The following is a 17,966-nucleotide window of genomic DNA, read 5'->3' on the forward strand; positions in this document are numbered from 1 at the left end:
GGATGCGGCCTGTGAAGTGGTTTCATGTGGCCCGCGAAGCCATCCTGGAAAGCGAGGGAACGGCCCCCACTGCCTTGGCCCTGAGACACTCCTCCGGCCAGAGACCCTCAGATCTGTCCCACTCCTGCCCAGGCCCCCAAAGGCCCCCTTGATGCGAACGATGTAGAGCTGGCCATGCCCACCCAGTAGGCCACGCCCACCCAGCCCCGAGGGCAACCGCAATGCTGATGTGGCCCTCAATGAAATTGAGTTTGACAGCCCTGCTATATATTATGCCAGACGAGTGGCAGACCAGTCTCTTCTTAAAAGCCTCCAGTGATAGAGCTGCCACAACTTCTGAAGGCAAACTGTTCCACTGGGAGAGAAGAAGCTGTGAAACTCATTTTTTTTTCCTCTAAGTGACCTCAATATGTTTTCTCCATATCATTTCCAAATAGGAAAGATGTTTATCCAACCCATAAATATCCAAAGGAGGGATCTAATAACTACTCTGGCTTTTAATTTGTGGTTACCTAAGAAAGTGACAACAGGATAAGTATTCCGCATCACTGATTCAACACAACTACAAGTCAAATCATGGTTGAACCCTGGGCACAGAAATATTCAGCTATATTGTTTCTAACCAAGGCATCAGGCTAGAAGCCAGGAGACTGTGAGTTCTAGTCTTGGCTTATGAATGCCAGTTGTGGTTGACCTTGGGCCAGTCACTCTCTCAGCCCTAGGAAGGAGGTAATGGCAAACCGCTTTGGATATCTTGCCAAGAAAACTGCAGAATGCTGGCTGGGGGATTCTGGGAGTTGAAGTCCACCCATCTTAATCTTGGCAAGCTTGAGAAACCCTGCAAAAGGGTATCAGACTGTGCAGCGGTTGTGCTTAGGAGCCAATCATTTCAGCCACAGTGATATCTATTTTTGATTTCTGCATTAAAATGCTTTCACAAAACAGCAAAAACTTCAAAAGGTATATATACTGCTATGTGCTATCTTTCTTTGTTCCCTAAAATTTTTCTAATGCCCATACTGGCAGGAAATTTGGGGAACTGTGATCTAGCTAGCCTAACAATCCTGGGAGGCATGAGGTTGGCCCATAAATGCCTTAATGCAGGAAGGGAAAAAGCCTCTTCCAACAGAACTAGGAACTTTAAATAGAACTGCCTGGAACATTTGAGTATAGCGCTGAAAAGAGAAAGAAGTTTTATCTTTAAAGCAATGATTCATTCCACATTCGCACCCTTCTCATCAGAAGGGCTCTTGACCCTAAAAAAGGTGAACATGTTGATAGTGAGATTGCTACACTGCCAGACTGTAGGAGGGCAAATTACCACAGCTTTAAATTAAAAAAAAAATACAGATTGCTCATCTTGAGAAAAATTGCCATTATATCTTAGCCACCTCTTGCTGTCTACCATTATATTTCATTTCTTCCCTTTCTTCCAGTCCCACTTAATCTATTGTTAGAATGTGCAGCTTTAGATACTGACCTGAATTAGCCTTCTGTATTTTTTTTTTGCAGAGCCAAAACATAGATTGGATGCATTATCCAACTTGGCAATAGATCAGGGTATAAAACTGGCCAATTAGCAAGCTTTATCTTGGATGCCTATTGTGCAAAGCTACACTGGGTTGATCAGACCATGCTTTGAATTATGACACAGTTTGCCTATGCCCTATGGCATCTTACTATTACAAAGCAGCAATGATTGGTCAAGAAGCCACAATGCTAGGGAAGATTTTGAGAATTTTGTTCTCTTGACCTCTTATCAAGTAACCTGCCCTCCAACTCTCGTGTAAAAGGATACTTTAACCGCAAGCAGTATTGAAATCAATGATAAAGTAATATTCGAGCTTATGTACCCACCAACAAAGCCAACAGGGTTCATAACATCTAAGTGACTAATTACAAAAAGTAGTTAAGAATACATAAGCTTGGAAAAGCTGTTTTTTCCTCTACGAAACTTTAAAAAGCAACAGAGTAGGCTGAGTTGTCCACGCTGCTGAAACAGAAGTGTTATTACGGAAGTTAGGACAAAGCATATACAATCAATGGGATTATACATACAAAATTACACGGTTTGGTTTATTTTTGAAAAGTTTCTGCTGGAACAGTATTTAAAGAAGATTAAAAAAAGTGATAAAGGTATAGTCTTAAGTTACACTAACTTGTATGTAGCAAGGATGCCATTAAGAGGATGGAGACTAAAGAATCCTATCCAATACCACCTGCAAATAAAGGCAGCAAGAGAGTTTTTTATTGTGTGCAGAAATTTAATTCCCAGAATGAGTGGAGGAATAGATTCTGGGAACTTCATTATTTTTCATGTTGCAAAGAAATTACCAGAAGTAGAGCGGAGAGGAAAATCAAAGGGTTAACGTTTCAAATCAATTTATATGACAGACTATGAATTTAAAAAAAATAGCAGCGGTAGATATTAAACTTAGATCTCCATTTTCATCTCACATCTGAAATATGTGCATAAAACGTCTATATAAAGGAAGTGTTTCACAAAGCTTTAGAGACAATTTCTTCTTTTTTAAAAAACACAACAACTGGTCAATACAATTATCTACAATTATTTTTCCAGGGGCTTCCACTTCTATCGATTTTCCAAACTGTTGGGCAAAAGTAAAAAAAAAAAACTAAAAAAACCCCACCAGCAGCTAAATTTTAAATCGCCAGGCAGATATAGAGGTTGTCTAGAATCCATCACCACATTGTCACGCTGAGATATAAGTTTTTTTAAAAAAAAATATTTCTTTTTGATAGAATATTGAAGGCTTCTATATTAAAGGAAGTCTATTATCTCTATTTCAGGGGTGAAACAAATATTTTACTTTAGATATTCATCCATGCAGTAGTTACTTGACAACATCCAATGTAGAAAGGCTATTAAAAATGCAGTTCATTTTCATGAATGGCTTACACTGAGCAAAATATCCCCATGTAAAGCAATCTGTGCAAACTAATACGTTATCTGTAACAAGGTCCATCTTTTATTTGCTCGGCAGACAAAATCAAGAGAATTCCAGGTGGTTTCACTTAGTGTTATCTAAAACTTAACTAATCGCCACTAAGTGCTAAGTACCACCATTTATGTCAGCATATGGTTGGTTGCCTGAACACTTAGAACTTCTTTTGGCCCACATCACGTTAAGCTGCACTTTTTCCAGCCCACTTCATATCAAATGAGTAGTTGATCGACTGAAGGTGTGGCTTCTTTTTTCAAATACTGATGGCAGATTGATCAAGGAAGGAGAATGGATGCTCTGTGTTGTTTGGGGGAAGAGAGGAAAAAGCAAATGTTAAAGACATATAATCTCTTGTAGAAAAAAATATATTAATAATATACCTTTCAAAATGAGAGATGGGGGGGAAGAAGCATAATCAAAGCTATTTTGGGAAACAGAATGAGAAAAAAAAAATTTAATTCTAAAACATCTTCCAAATGTCCTGAATATCATGTATGGAATTTCTTACCCCCTTTTTCATCAGAAAAACAACTCCGTGTGCCTTCAGCAACACTATTGTGTGTACATTGCATTTATTTTAAGTTACAGCTTCCCATGTCCCGCAACGTTCAGGTCTGATGTAACCAACCCTCAAAAGAGAGGAAAATACTTAAGACCTCGTTTGTTATTTAATTTTAAGAACAGTTTCACCCTACCAAGCTTTCCAATCTTAAAAAAAACCCACAGATGATTTGCTTATTTATAACAAATCTTATCTTCTTAGGACCAAATGGCACTTTCATTCAAAGAGATGGTCCTGTTGGACTCATAGTTGCTCTTGAAAGAGCAAGGGGCAGGGGCTGAGAGGGCCTCTACACAACCATCTTGGCAGTTCCTAGACCAGGAGATCCTGCATGTGGTCAATTCTTGCTTTAATCATTTCTTGGTTGCATTCCTTAAATGTGCTTTTAAAGGAGGGGGAGGGTAATCTAACATTTCAAAACTATCATAAACATGAGAAGAAACCCAGAAGTAAGCATTATCTTATCCGACACAGATTGTTAAATCAAAAGATTAAGATAGTGCCCGGAGAATCCAAAGAGAGCCAGAATCTATTAGATCTTGGATAGACCATGTGCCATATTTTGTCTCCAAGAAGTGCCCCCAAAGTGATGATGCTCACTTTAAGCAGCTTAAACTTCATCACTGCTGGTGCTTGGATAACAACTGGTCAGAGAGCAGCTCTTTAAGTTTTCAGAGCTGGAAGCCATTCGTCCTTCTAGATCATGGGAAGAACGGACTAGAGGTCGAGATCTAATATTTTGGGAGGTCCCGTCAATAGAGTTGGAACGTTGTATGTTAAGGGAGCGTTTAATTAGTCCATTTAAGCTTTGTGTAGAAGCAGTACGCATCATCTAAAAACAATATAGGAAGGAGGAAGAAAACAAGGTTAATCTACATATTGCATCCAAGCCAGATTTAAGGATTTTACATACTTGCTTTCACTAATACAGATTTTAACTGTAATTAGAGCTCTGCTACTCTTCAAATCAAAATACCAAGAACGTCCTTTCAATCCAACAGTGGAACGTATTCGAGGCAGTCTGAACAAGATCTATTGTTCCCTGATCATGATTTTCTTACCAATATAACTAATTTTTCAGCTGTTGCAGTAATATAAATCTTTCAGAAGGGGGAAAAAAACCTCATTCTAGCATAAGGCCACCAGAAGCTGGCAGTTGCATTATGATAAAGAAAGCATTTGACACCTCCTTCTCTATAAAGATATCCCTAAATAACATCAAACAGCTGTTTAAACCTTTAAATCTACTTTAACCTTAATAACCATACAAATTATAAAGCACATGCACTGGGTCCGAGTAGATTCTGATAAACAAAAAGGCGTTGAATGTCACTTAAGCATCTATTTCTGTTCCTTTGACTTCCTATCAACTACGCTGAAATTTAGATACCATATACACACTTCTGAATAGAGGCAATTGTTGGCCTGCAACCAAGATTATGATGGAGCTGCAGAAGGTAGCTAGGGCTGGACTTCAGAGTTCCAGCCATCCCAGCTCCCCTGCAGTCATGTGATTGTGATCTGCACGTTTGGCAGCTGGATTCCCACTTACAACCTGTTACACTGCCCCATGATCATGGGATTGCCAATTTCAACCTTGGCTTGGACTTCTTCAGAAAGTCAGTGTTTCCTTAAAGTCAGGGAAGGATGCAAGTTGCTGGGATAAGTCTCTCCCACCAATGCACCCTCCCCAAGCCCGTCTACCTTTGTGCTGGATCTATGACAATTCACCACGGCCAACTTGCCATGACCAATCTGCTGCAGCCAACTGGCCACGGGACCACTTGCTGCGGGGAAAGAGTGACACTAATATCAAAGAAGTGGTGGAATATTATCATTAAAGAAAGGATGCCAAAGGAGGGACAAAATGAAATGTGAAAGACAAAAATTAAAATATTTTTTTATTTGTTTTAAATAAATAAATTGAATTGTTAAATTGTCCTGCGGTGAGTTGTCCCGCGGCGAGTTGGCTGTGGCAAGTTGTCCAATTCTGCTTGTGCTATGCTATACTCATGGTCCCCCAGGACAGCCTCCGCAAACCACAACATGCCTCTCATGCATCCCATTGCACTTCCTCACACCCAGTGCATCCCCACATCCTCACTGCACCTCTTGTGCACCCCTCAGACCCCAACATGTGCTTCTTATGCACCCTCTTGCACCCTACCCAACCCACACACCTCTCTCACACAGCCTTGCACATCCTCTCTGACCTGTCCCTTTTGTGAACCCCCTCACTCCCTCTCCCACTTGGCGCAGATGTGTCTGAACCATGCAACTTCCTGCTATTTTCCCCACTTGTGGGAAGCATCAGGAAGTTGCCTCACTTAACAGTTATGAGATTTGGTTAACAACAGCAACCAGGACCACGGCAAACAATGTGGCCACGTTTTACAGCCACATCGCCTAGTGATGGAAATTCCAATTCCAATTGCTGCTGTATGTTGAGAACTACCTCTATGCTAAAATAGGACACAGAAGACTATAACAATAATGACCAGTAGTAAAAGAATTTTTTTCTTCTTTGAACACATCAAAATCTGCTCAAGACAAAGAGCAAAGGAGAATCTGTTGCCCTTCAAGCACTGCTGAAGTAATTAAAGTGCTAAAGTTTAACAGAACTCCTTTAACATGATTTTGTTCTGATCTCATGTGCAAAAAATATAAAGTTTGGTCTGGTTGGGGAAAGGAGAACAGGAAAGTCAGTCATCACAGGCTTTTGCATTTAATAATAATAATAATAATAATAATAATAATAATAATAATAATAATAATAATAATAATAATAATAATGATGATGATGGTGGTGGTGGTGGTGGTGGAAGGGACCTTGGAGGTCATCTAGTCCAACCCCTTGCTGGGTGGCTAAAGAAAATACAAATTCATTTTAACTCTATTAGTGAAATTTTCTCCCCAAATCCTTGGTCCAAGTTAATAGTTTGAATATTTTCAGCAAATTGCTTTTCCTGTAACTGGTTCTTCATACAGTCCTTTGGTCATTCACATGTGTAAATTCATGTCTGCACAGGCCAGTGATGAAAGGCAAAACTCACAGTCTCTGTTTATATGGGATGTTGGTAACATTTGAACAATCTTGTCAAGGTTCTAAATTCCAACTACACAAACAATGTCATTATATATTAGATGGTCTTTATGGTTATTCAACTGTTTTTAAACTTTTTCAGATACTCTGATGAAAACGTTTGCTTTGTTTTCTCAAAAATCTCTCATTTGACATCTATTAAATCAACTTCCAGCATGTCGCTCATGCTTTTTTTTAATTATTATTTCAGGATACTACTGGAAAATATTTCTTTATTATTGAGGATTCAATTCTTTATTATCTTCTAGCCACACTGACCAGATAGTTGGCACGACTTCAGAAAATTAAAATAGGTGATATCAGCAAGTCCATTATTCCAATAAGCACAACCCAGAACTCATTCTCCCCTTTTGCTTGCATATTATCCCTGATTTCCCCAGTCAAGTCACTTACTGCTAAAGATGAAGTACTGGCAAGGCGGCTCCCCAAACAGCTTTCACTAGTGGCGCAGAAATTCCTTCCGTCTACGCTGTTGTGGGCTATCAAAGCTCTTCGAAGCGCTCTCTTTGGGGTCTTGGAAAAAGAGAACGCTCTTGTAACCTGCAAAATGTTGACATGGAAAAAGGGATGGGTAAAACAAAGAAGTTGTGCCCGATACTTAAGTTGGTTCCAAATCTTCCAAAAAGATTGTGCTGACTTTTAAGTACTCTATGATTCGTAGAATGTTGCAATCTCATTTCAGGTTATATACCAGGGGTGGCGAACCTATGGCACGCGCACCATCACACCATGAGGGAGGCAGGGCCAAGCTGCCCCGCCCCCTCTCTACATGCTCCTACTCCAGACATGTCAAACACAAGGCCCGGGGGCCAGATCCGGCCCGTGAAGTGGTTTCATGCGGCCCACGAAGCCATCCTGGAAACAGTGAGGGAACGGCCCCCACTGCCTTGGCCCTAGCCCAGGGACCCTCCTTCTGCCTGAGACCCTCAGATCTGTCCCACTCCTGCCCAGGCCCCCATAGGCACCCTTGATGCGAATGATGTAGAGCTGGCCACGCCCACCCAGTAGGCCTTAGGCATTCTAGCCACGCCCACCCAGGCCATATGCACTTTAGCCACGCCCACCCAGTAGGCCACGCCCACTCAGGCCACACACACACACACACACACACACACACCCGGCCCCCTGAGGGCAACCGCAATGCTGATGCGGCCCTCAATGAAATTGAGTTTGACACCCCTGACCTACTCTTTCTCTCTGCACTGAAAGTCAGGGAGCAGCTGCAAGAGCTGGATGGATCCGGGCTGGATGGTGGAGGCAGCTGCAGCACGAGTCCAGGTAAAGCTCCAGAGCAATTTCACGCCACCCCCCGGGCTGATCATTTTACAATGCTCCAGCGGCCCAATTCAGGCATCGGAGGCCTGCAAAATGCTTCTGCTGCCCAGATCTAGGGCTCCTTCCCCCCCCCCCCCCCCGATTTTGCAGGCCTCCGACACCCAGATCGGGTCACACCCCCAGAACCCAGCAATGCATAAGTGGGTTTTGGGTTGCAGTTTGGGCACTCAGTCTCAAAAAGGTTCGCCGCCACTGTTATATACACTGCAAGTTCAAATTTCCTTTCCTTTAAAGCAGTCGTGCAGCTCTGTCGTAGACTTTCAAATGATTTGCTGGACTGGTTAGTTTTTTTACAATATGGATGTTTTACCGATTTACATTTCACTTTCCTTGTGCAAATTGGAGGTAGGCGCATAGGACAGAAGCCTCCTTCAACTTCGATCCTTCAACAGCCTGCTTGAATTAGGTTCGGCTACGAGCTTTGTTACTATTAATTTATTTTACTATTCTCAGAGTGATTGACAAGAGAACTCTAATAAATAGGGAAACACAGGGTGTATATTTTAAACAGCTCCCCAGCTGGTGAAATTATATCCAGGCAACGGTTTGTGAGAACGTTCTAATGTTAGCAAGGCTAGCAAAAACATCAGTGCAGGTAATCCTCGCCTGACAATCCCAACTGAACCCAAAATTTCTGTTGCTAAGCGAGGCAGATAAGTGAATTTTTCCCCATTTTACCACCTTCCTTGCCCCAGTTGTTAAATTTTTATTTATCTATTTTTTTTTATTTTAATTCCATTTATATCCCGCCCTTCTCCGAAGAACTCAGGGCGGCTTACAAGCTTGGCCTACTGATTTTGCTTCTCAGAACGTTGCAAAATCTGATCATATGACCCCGGGATACTGCATTAGTCACTAAATGAACTGTTGAAAGTCAAGGACTGCCTGTATTCATTGTCTCACACGGCATTACCCGAAAGTCATTTCCCCAATAAAAGAGGAAATAATAAATAAAGGAAGATTTTTTTGGGGGGGAGGGGGGGAATGCCTCTCTGCTGAAGAGGTTGGCAGGGAGAAAGACACACCCCCTATCCCAAGGGTGTCAAACTCAATTTCATTGAGGGCCACATCAGCATTACGGTTGCCCTCAGGGGGCTGGGGTGGGTATGGCCAGGGTGGGTGTGGCCTACTGGGTGGGCGTGGCTAGAGTGCATATGGCCTACTGGGTGGGCGTGGCCAGCTCTACATCGTTCGCATCAAGGGTGCCTATGGGGGCCTGGGCAGGAGTGGGACAGATCTGAGGGTCTCTGGCAGAAGGAGGGTCTCTGGGCCAGGGCGAAGACAGTGGGGGCCGTTCCCTCACTGCTTCCAGGATGGCTTCACGGGCCACATGAAACCACTTCGCGGGCCGGATCCGGTCCCCGGGCCTTGTGTTTGACATGTCTGCCCTATCCCTACAGAAAACACTGCAGATGAAAAGCTCTAAAAGAAACTTTTTTTTTCAGGCTAAGCCGTTCAGTTCAAAGCTGTTCCTTCCTTGTCAGTCTTTGCAACCTTTCTCTCCTCTGCCCTACCCGTTCCAGTTATTCTACAGGCCATTTGTTCAATTTCTCTCCTACTGTATTTGGCATCATTTTCCTATAAGGTAAAGGTTCCCCCGCACATGCGTGCTAGTCGTTTCCGACTCTAGGGGCCGGTGCTCATCTCCGTTTCAAAGCTGAAGAGCCAGCGCTTGTCCGAGGACGTCTCCACGGTCATGTGGCCGGCATGACTAGACGCCAAAGGCGCACAGAACGCTGTTACCTTCCCACCGCAGTGGTCCCTATTTTTCTACTTGCATTTTTTATGTGCTTTCGAACTGCTAGGTTGGCAGAAGCTGGGACGAGTAACAGGCGCTCGCTCTGTCACACAGCACTCGGGATTCGACCCGCCAAACCGCCGACCTTCTGATCGACAAGCTCAGCGTCCTAACCCACTGAGCCACCGCGTCCATTTTCCTATAGGAAGTAAATTAAGAGTGTCATGGCTTCACAATCTCTTCAGAAGCGCAGGATATGTACCAGTGCCTGTTTCTTTTCTTTTTTTTTAAATGAACTTGGAAAATACTAAAGACCTGTATTTTATCATAGTGGGATCAAAAATCCAGGCCGTGAGTCTTGCCAAGGATGATTTTAACTGGTTTTTTTTAAAAAAAACACCCTAACAGGGATTTAAATAGCTTTATGTTAAGGGATTTAAATAGCTTTATGTTAAGGGATTTAAATAGCTTTATGTTAAGGGATTTAAATAGCTTTATGTTAAGAGTATATGGGTTTTGCGGAGAGGGTCCTCTTAAGGAACCAAGACCCTGACATCAGACTATGGCAGTAAGATGATGGGGTTTTTTCCTATGTAAGCTAAGGGAAATGAATTGTGTCGTCAGTTTAGAATTCAAGGAGGCAAGTCCTTTTCAAGCTAAGCCTCTTACCTTCTTCGAGGTTTTCTTTATGGCCCGTGATGCTCTACTCAATGTACTATCCACATCTTTCGTGTTTACTTCAATTGAATCAGGATCAGTGGCATAAATAAGATTTTCCTGGCAGGAAAAAGTCCCAACTATTAGCTTCAAGGGTAAAAGAAAAAAAAGCCATCTTAAATTTCAAATCCACATTCAAAAACCCAGCAGGACGGTAGCTCCCCAAAATTCACCAGCCTACTTTTCCATAGTAGACAAATTATACATTACATCTGGCACATTATTCTGGTATTGACCGCAATATAGACACTTTCTACTGTTTATTTGGCAAACAGAGGGGGGGGGGAAGGGGAATCAGGTTTTAAGCCTCTGCTGCCACCATGTGGGAATGGTGTACAAGTAATTTGAGGAAAACAAAGGTTTTGGTTTTTTTTTCTAGAAGGAAGGATATAAGCCACACATAGTCAAGAAATCAAGATTCCCTTATGCTAGAAAAGGAGAGCTAAGCCATGTGTCACGAGACGCAGGAAGGACAGGTGTGACTTGCAGTGCTGAAGCAGAACATGTATCTAAGCTCTATTTGTAATTCAGCTTGAATTACAGGTTCATCTTGAACCTGGAGATGGGTTCTCTGACACCTCCATATCATTTATCGCAACGTCTACAGCAATGGCCCCCAACCTTTTGGGCACCAGGGACCGGTTCCGTGGAGAGAGGTTTTTTTTGCAGATCAGAAGGGATGTGGTTTTGCGTGCTGCCTGCATCCCATGGATGCAGCTTCGCTGGTTTGCATGGAGTGGTTTCTGGCAAGCCGCGGCCTGGTCTAAAAGACAGTTTATTTTATGTTTTATATGTGCTCAGAAAACTTCAGAGCTCAATGGAGCATATATCTGTGACATTCATTTACCATTGCAGCCTAAGATATACATTAGGTAACACAGTATGATCAATCTATTCTTGTGGACAAAAAAAGCAAGTGTTCTAAATAATTTCCTTCCTTCCTTTCTTCTCTTCCTTCCATGTCTATACACCTCACATTTTTAATGTAATTTATACCTCACCTTATTTTTTAATAAACAATTCAAGGCAGAAAACGTATGTAATATTCCTTCTTTCTCCTATTTTCCCCACAACTATTTGTGAGTGACTTGGACTAAGGGTATGTGAATGGCCCAAGGTCACTCAGCTGATTTTCATGGCCAAGGCAGGACTAGAACTCAGAACCCCCCAGTTTCTAGCCTTAACTACTAGACCAAACTGTCCATCTATATATTTTATTATATATACAGTATATTGTAGTCCCTGATTCATTTTATTTCCAAAACAGATCTTATTTGCTTTTGATTTGGAGAACCCAATCAATCAAGTGGGCATCTCAAAAACATAAAACTCCACTAATTTTATCCAACTTATTTTTACCCTGCATTTGGACAAAATCAAAAACGTGGCAGCTAAAAGAATAATTTCTAAAATACTAAAAATCTCAGAAAATTTAAATAAAAAGAAGGTAAACAAACAGCTCTTAAAATAATTGAAGCAGACAGCTTTCCCAAGAAGAATCTTGTCAGAGAGCCAACAATCATGGCACAAATGCTTCCTGAAAAGGAAGCCTTGCTGTGCCAAGAATTTACCTCATGCCACAAAGGCTGACATATAAAACAGGCCCATAAGTGGTGATGTTTCCGTGCTATTCAATTTGCAGCATTCAAGTTTTATATTTCTAACACCAGTGTCTGCCAGTAGACTACCTAAAAGACATTACTGTGCCATTTGGGAACAATGTCTACGTAATAATCTGGTTCTTGGTTTATGGAGTGTTTTATAATCTGCAGGTTTTAGCCCCTGACTGTTCAAAGCATGAATAGGATTTGCCAATGTACTCATTAGAACTCTGCCAACATACCTGGATTATAGCAACAATAAGTTTACTTGTCATACACAGATCTCCTACAACCTCAACATGACCAGAGACAACTATTATGCCCAACAATATATTCCTTGATGCCTGCTGGATCCTATTGCTTTAGTTTAAGAGTTTCATTTTTTTTAAAAAAAAGTAGACAGGAAAATACTGGGAAGCAAAGCATTAGCTCCAAGGATAATTTGAATTTGGATTGAAGGCAATGCAATGTTTTGCATCTGATTCAGAAGAGATGATCTGGAATCAGCAGGATTGTGAATGCAGCACTGGTCTGTGGCTCATTAGAGCAGCCACATTTATTTTTGGAACTTCAGGGAAAGTCCCTCTTCAGCGGCCATGGGAGCCCAGAAAAAGAGGAGGCTGCTTCAATGAGCCCCAGATAGATGCTACATTGGTTCTCGCTCTGAAGCACCTTTTCTGAATCAAATCCAAAACATTGCAGAGCCCAAGGTTTAGGATCAGGTGTACAAGGTAGAATCTGCCTACCCACCTTTGTCTAGCAAAACATTGCTTCCAATGCTGGAAGAGGAAGTGGTAAGGGCTCTCAGAAAACCAGATCCTCACAAAAATTCTGCTCCCTCCCGAAATATCATGCTTTAAGAGAGAAAATGCATCCCTTGCAATCTTCAGAAAAATGGTTGAGACTGCTTTGTTTCACAGGGCATTTGAATAGGAAGATGCCCCAAAGTCAGCAATATATATTTCTTTTAGGAATTGTATCTTTTGTTAACCTTTTTTTTCATTTACTGGGTTTTAACTGCCTAGAGTTGCAAGGAGTCGGTGGCAATACAAATGAGGTTTAATAAATAAATCCCACCAATGCCTCTGGGCTTCATGTGGACCTCCTAAGCACTTTCAGGGAATTAAGTGGTGGGAAGCTGCTCCCTTGTGCTTGATTGGGATTTTTTTCCAGGCAAAAAACAAGGAGATGATGGAATACAGAACAACCTGGGAGGCTAGAGAAGATGGCAAGAGTCCCTCAGTATTCTTCTGGCAAATAGCTCAGCCATTTTGTGAGCATACTCATAAATGTTTGAGAAATCCCAAATGTGGCTCCCAACCTCCAGATTAGAGGTCACCTTAGGGAGCACCTGCTGCTGGCATCAACTTCCCTCCGCCCTGTGCGTTCCCACAGAGAGGGCCTCCTCAGGGTGCCACCGATCAAAGAATGTCGATTGGTGGCCCCCAGGGGGAGGTCCTTCTCTGTGGGCGCCCCGGAGCTATGGAATTGGTTGCCGGTTGAGCTCCGGATGGCACCCGATCTTCGCTCCTTCCGTCACGATCTGAAGACATTCTTATTTGAACAAGCCGGCCTGGCCTGATGGGGGATGGTTTGGGTTTTTTATTCTCATTTTATTATATGTATTTATTGTTTTTAGATGGGCACATGTTTAATTCTTTTTTTTAACTTTTGTATTTTTGTATTTTTATCTATCTGCCCTGTTCACCGCCCTGAGTCCTTCGGGAGAAGGGCGGTATATAAATAAAATAATAATAATAATAATAATAATAATAATAATAATAATAATAATAATAATAATAATTATTATTATTATTATCTCATTCTATAAGATGTGCTCCTCATCAACTTTCATCTCAAGTGCTTACAGCATCTGCTTTGCATATTGTGTTTGCTACATGCCGACACAGCATCTTCAGCCAATCCTCCTTGAGAAGTTCTTCAGTTGTTATTTGAAAAGTGAACAAAAGATTGCTTTGCTCCGTCGGTGGCCGTACAACCAATGCAAAGGCTTTGTGGCAGTCTGTAGAGAAAAGAATTTAAAAAAAAAAAGAATTAAACAATTAAAGGAGGAAAGCATGTACTAGAGAATATTGAAGAGAACATTAAGTCAAGGTAAGAACTAACATTTATAGTCCTGAACATTAACAAGCAAACGATATCAATATATAATTGGCTCTTTGTATATTTATATCTAGCTGAATTTCCTCTCCCCATATTAGCTCTCATTTTCATGGCTTACTGGAAGCTTCAAATTGCTACCCAGTACAGCGGAATTGTGCTACCGGAGAATTTAATTTACTGGGCTTCAAAGACCAAAAGAAGTGCTATTAAAAGCATCCACTACTATGAGAATTTCCCAACTCTGGGACCAATAGTGGGTAGTTTCTCCAGCCACCGAAAACTACACGACTAAAGCTAATTAAGCGATAATAATGCTGCACGATGTTTTATAGAGCCACTGTAAACCTGCAGTGGCTGAGACAAGGTACAGGGTCCCAAGGGACAAAGCTGGATATATAGACGAATGAAGACATAAAAGCTAAATATCTACACACTCAACCACAACCAAGAGTCCACACAGAGAATTCAAAATAGCAGCATTTGACATGTCTTCAGAGACAGAGGTCAGACCCTTGAGAACATCCACTCTCTTCCCACTGTTAGATTGCAGTAATATTGCAGTAATATACTGGTACTGCTGGCTGGGGAATTTGGGGAGTTGAAGTCCACGTCTTAAAAACTGCCAAGGTTGAGAAATATTGAATTATAGTGACCTATGACATTTCAGAAAGCCCAGTTTCCACAATCATGGCTTGAATTTTAAGCTGTATCAAAGCTACAGATATAGAAAAGTAAGGTAAGATTATGTGCGTGTGTGTGTGTGCGTGCGTGTGTGCATATATTCTCACCAAAGCCGAAACCAACGTCCTGTCTAAAGGATTTAATTTTGCAGTCGCTCCCAAGCACATTCCCACAGAAACCATTATATGCAGAGTCAAATCCAGCCTGACCAAAATTAACCCTGACGACGCCAACAAAATCAGACTCGAAGTTACCAACATCCTCTGCACCAGCAAACCACCCAAAAGCAACTTACCCAAAGAGGAACAGACAGCACTACTTAACCTAAAAAAAGACACCAGCATAATCATTCTGCCAGCAGACAAAGGCAACACCACGGTGGTAATGAACTCATCTGACTACCATACCAAATTATCCAACCTACTCCGAGACTCCACATACAAACTCCTCAAGACAGATCCCACCACCTACCTGGAAAAAACCACAAAATCCAAAATAAAAGCCACCCCCATCAGTGAAGAGATCCAGCAAACAATCATTCCCAGAGAAAAATCATCCAGATGTCCTAAGCTCTATGGTCTGCCCAAGATACACAAAGAAGGAACTCCACTCAGACCCATAGTCAGCTCCATAGGCTCACCTCTACAAAATCTAGCCAAATTTCTTGCCAAACAACTACAGCCTTATGCAAATTCCATCACCTCACACGTACAAAACTCATTCCAATTCATAGAGATCATAAGTAAACTAAACTTACAGCCCTGTGACCTACTTGTGAGCTTCGATGTTGTATCCCTCTTCACCCAAGTGCCAATCAAAGAAGCCTTGACAGCTATCCTAAATAAATACAACCCCCCAAAACACATCCTAGATCTGACCAACCACTGCCTATCAAACACATACTTTGTCTACAATGGACAAAGATACAAACAAATGGAAGGAGCACCCATGGGATCACCCCTTTCACCTGTCATTGCAAACCTCTACATGGAACACTTTGAAACCCTCGCTCTAGAAAAATCCAACCACAAACCCAAACTCTGGCTCAGATACGTAGATGACACCTTTGTAATCTGGCCACACGGCAAAGAAAAACTGGATGACTTCCTCACACACCTCAACAGCCTACACCCCAAAATACAATTCACCATGGAAACAGAAGCTAACAATCAACTTCCCTTCCTTGATGTCTTAGTCTACAAGAAATCCAACGGCTCCCTAGGACACACTATCTACCATAAAAAAACACACACAAACCGCTATCTGAATGCACTCTCACACCACCACCCAGCACAGATCAACTCCGTAGCCAAGACACTCATCTCCAGAACAAAACACCTAGCTGACGAACAACACCTAAAAACCGAACTACACACTCTCACTAATGTACTAACAGCCAATGGATTCCAAAGAAACATGATTACCAATTTAATCCGAAGAGAGACACCCACAAAAACCCAAGACAGAGAACAAGAAAATGGCAAAGCCCTCCTCCCATACTTAAAAGGGACCACAGACAGAATCAGCAAGATCCTCCAAAAACACAACATCAAAACAGCATTCTACACAGACAGAAAAATATCCACCGTCCTAAGAAACCCCAAAGACATAATTGGGTTAGAAAATCAAGGAGTATACGAAATCCCATGCACCACCTGCCCCACCACATACATCGGACAGACCAACAGAAGAATAAGTGCACGCATTGAAGAGCACAAAAACTCACTCAGAAAGGGAGAACAAACTTCATCCCTGTTCCAACACTTTAAAGCCACGGGACATGAAATTGATTTTAAAAAAACCAAAACTATCGCCAAAATTGAACATTTTAACAACAGAATAATCAGAGAAGCCATTGAGATAGAAAAACGCCCCCACAGCATGAACAAACGAGATGATACCTCTCGCCTACCAGCCATTTGGAAACCCGCCTTGATTGACAGACGAGTCCCAACCACCAAGAATGATACCAGACCCAAACTCATGATAACATCACATGACATCACCACACAACCATTCAAAAAGCAAATCCGAACCCACAATAACGACACACAACCACAAAACAGAAACCTAACTACAGCTGCAACATCAGCCACTTTAAACCCCTCCAAACCACACAATAAGCAAACTGACACCCACTATAAAAACATGGCACCACCACAAACACGGAGCCGAACAAAAGCAGCACAACTCACCAGTTCAGGTCTAAGGCTGGCAGCTGAGACCAGCCCATCCACTCAAAACACACCCCCACCCAAACAGAACACAGCCCCCACTCAAAACACACCCCCACCCAATCAGAACACAGCTACCCCCCACCCAATCAGAGCACACCTCCACCCACAGAACACACCCCCTCTGGCAGTTTAAAAAAGAGGAACAAACAGCCACTACCACACACTTCTCCCAGAAGAACGAAGCTGAAGCCACCAGCCTGAGGATGACGGATGAGATATCATCGAAACGTTGCTCTTACACCTTCAATTCTACGTGGGAAAAAACCCGAATGACCAAAGATCTACATATATATATATACGAGTGCTGCGTAACAGAGTGAGCGCCTGTTACTCATCCCAGCTTCTGCCAACCTAGCAGTTCGAAAGCATGTAAAAATGCAAGTATATATATGTGGATCTTTGGTCATTCGGGTTTTTTCCCACGTAGAATTGGAGGTATCAGGGCAACGTTTCAACGAAATCTCATCCGTCATCCTCAGGCTGGTGACTTCAGCTTCGTTCTTCTGGGAGAAGTGTGTGATAGTGGCTGTTTTTCCTTCTTTTTTAAACTGCCAGAGGGGGTGTGTTCTGTGGGTGAAGGCTTGGCTGTGTTCTGATGGGGTGGAGGTGTGCTCTGATTGGGTGGGGGCCTAGCTGTGTTCTGACTGGGTGGGAGTGTGTTTTCAATGGGGGCTGTGTTCTGATTGGGTGGGGATGTGAGTGTTTTAGGTGTTGTTCGTCAGCTAGGTGTTTTGTTCTGGAGATGAGTGTCTTGGCTACGGAGTTGACCCAAATGACCAAAGATCTACATACAAACACCCGCGAAAACCTCAGAAAACATATATATAGTGTGTGTTGTGTGTGTATGTATATATGCATACGTATGTATGTATTACTGTCCACTTTGAATACAAAGTGAAAAG

The 17,966-nt window shown here is 42.2% G+C and overlaps 1 protein-coding gene across 1 annotated transcript in view; it reads right to left on the reverse strand.

The window, feature by feature from the left end:
- Positions 1-4,138: 4,138 nt before the first annotated feature.
- The window catches only part of ECT2 (epithelial cell transforming 2), a gene marked incomplete at both ends in the record, with an annotated part of 44,559 nt that continues 30,731 nt past the window's right edge, over positions 4,139-17,966 (reverse strand). Inside the window, 4 exons of the mRNA XM_083363475.1 lie at positions 4,139-4,360; positions 7,025-7,171; positions 10,374-10,481; positions 13,891-14,045. Of these exons, the coding sequence (XP_083219601.1) occupies positions 4,139-4,360; positions 7,025-7,171; positions 10,374-10,481; positions 13,891-14,045 (632 nt within the window). The remainder of the gene's footprint in view (positions 4,361-7,024; positions 7,172-10,373; positions 10,482-13,890; positions 14,046-17,966) is intronic.

The sequence above is a fragment of the Vipera ursinii genome, assembly GCF_947247035.1.
Source record: "Vipera ursinii genome assembly, chromosome: 5".
NCBI classification, from domain to species: domain Eukaryota; kingdom Metazoa; phylum Chordata; class Lepidosauria; order Squamata; family Viperidae; genus Vipera; species Vipera ursinii.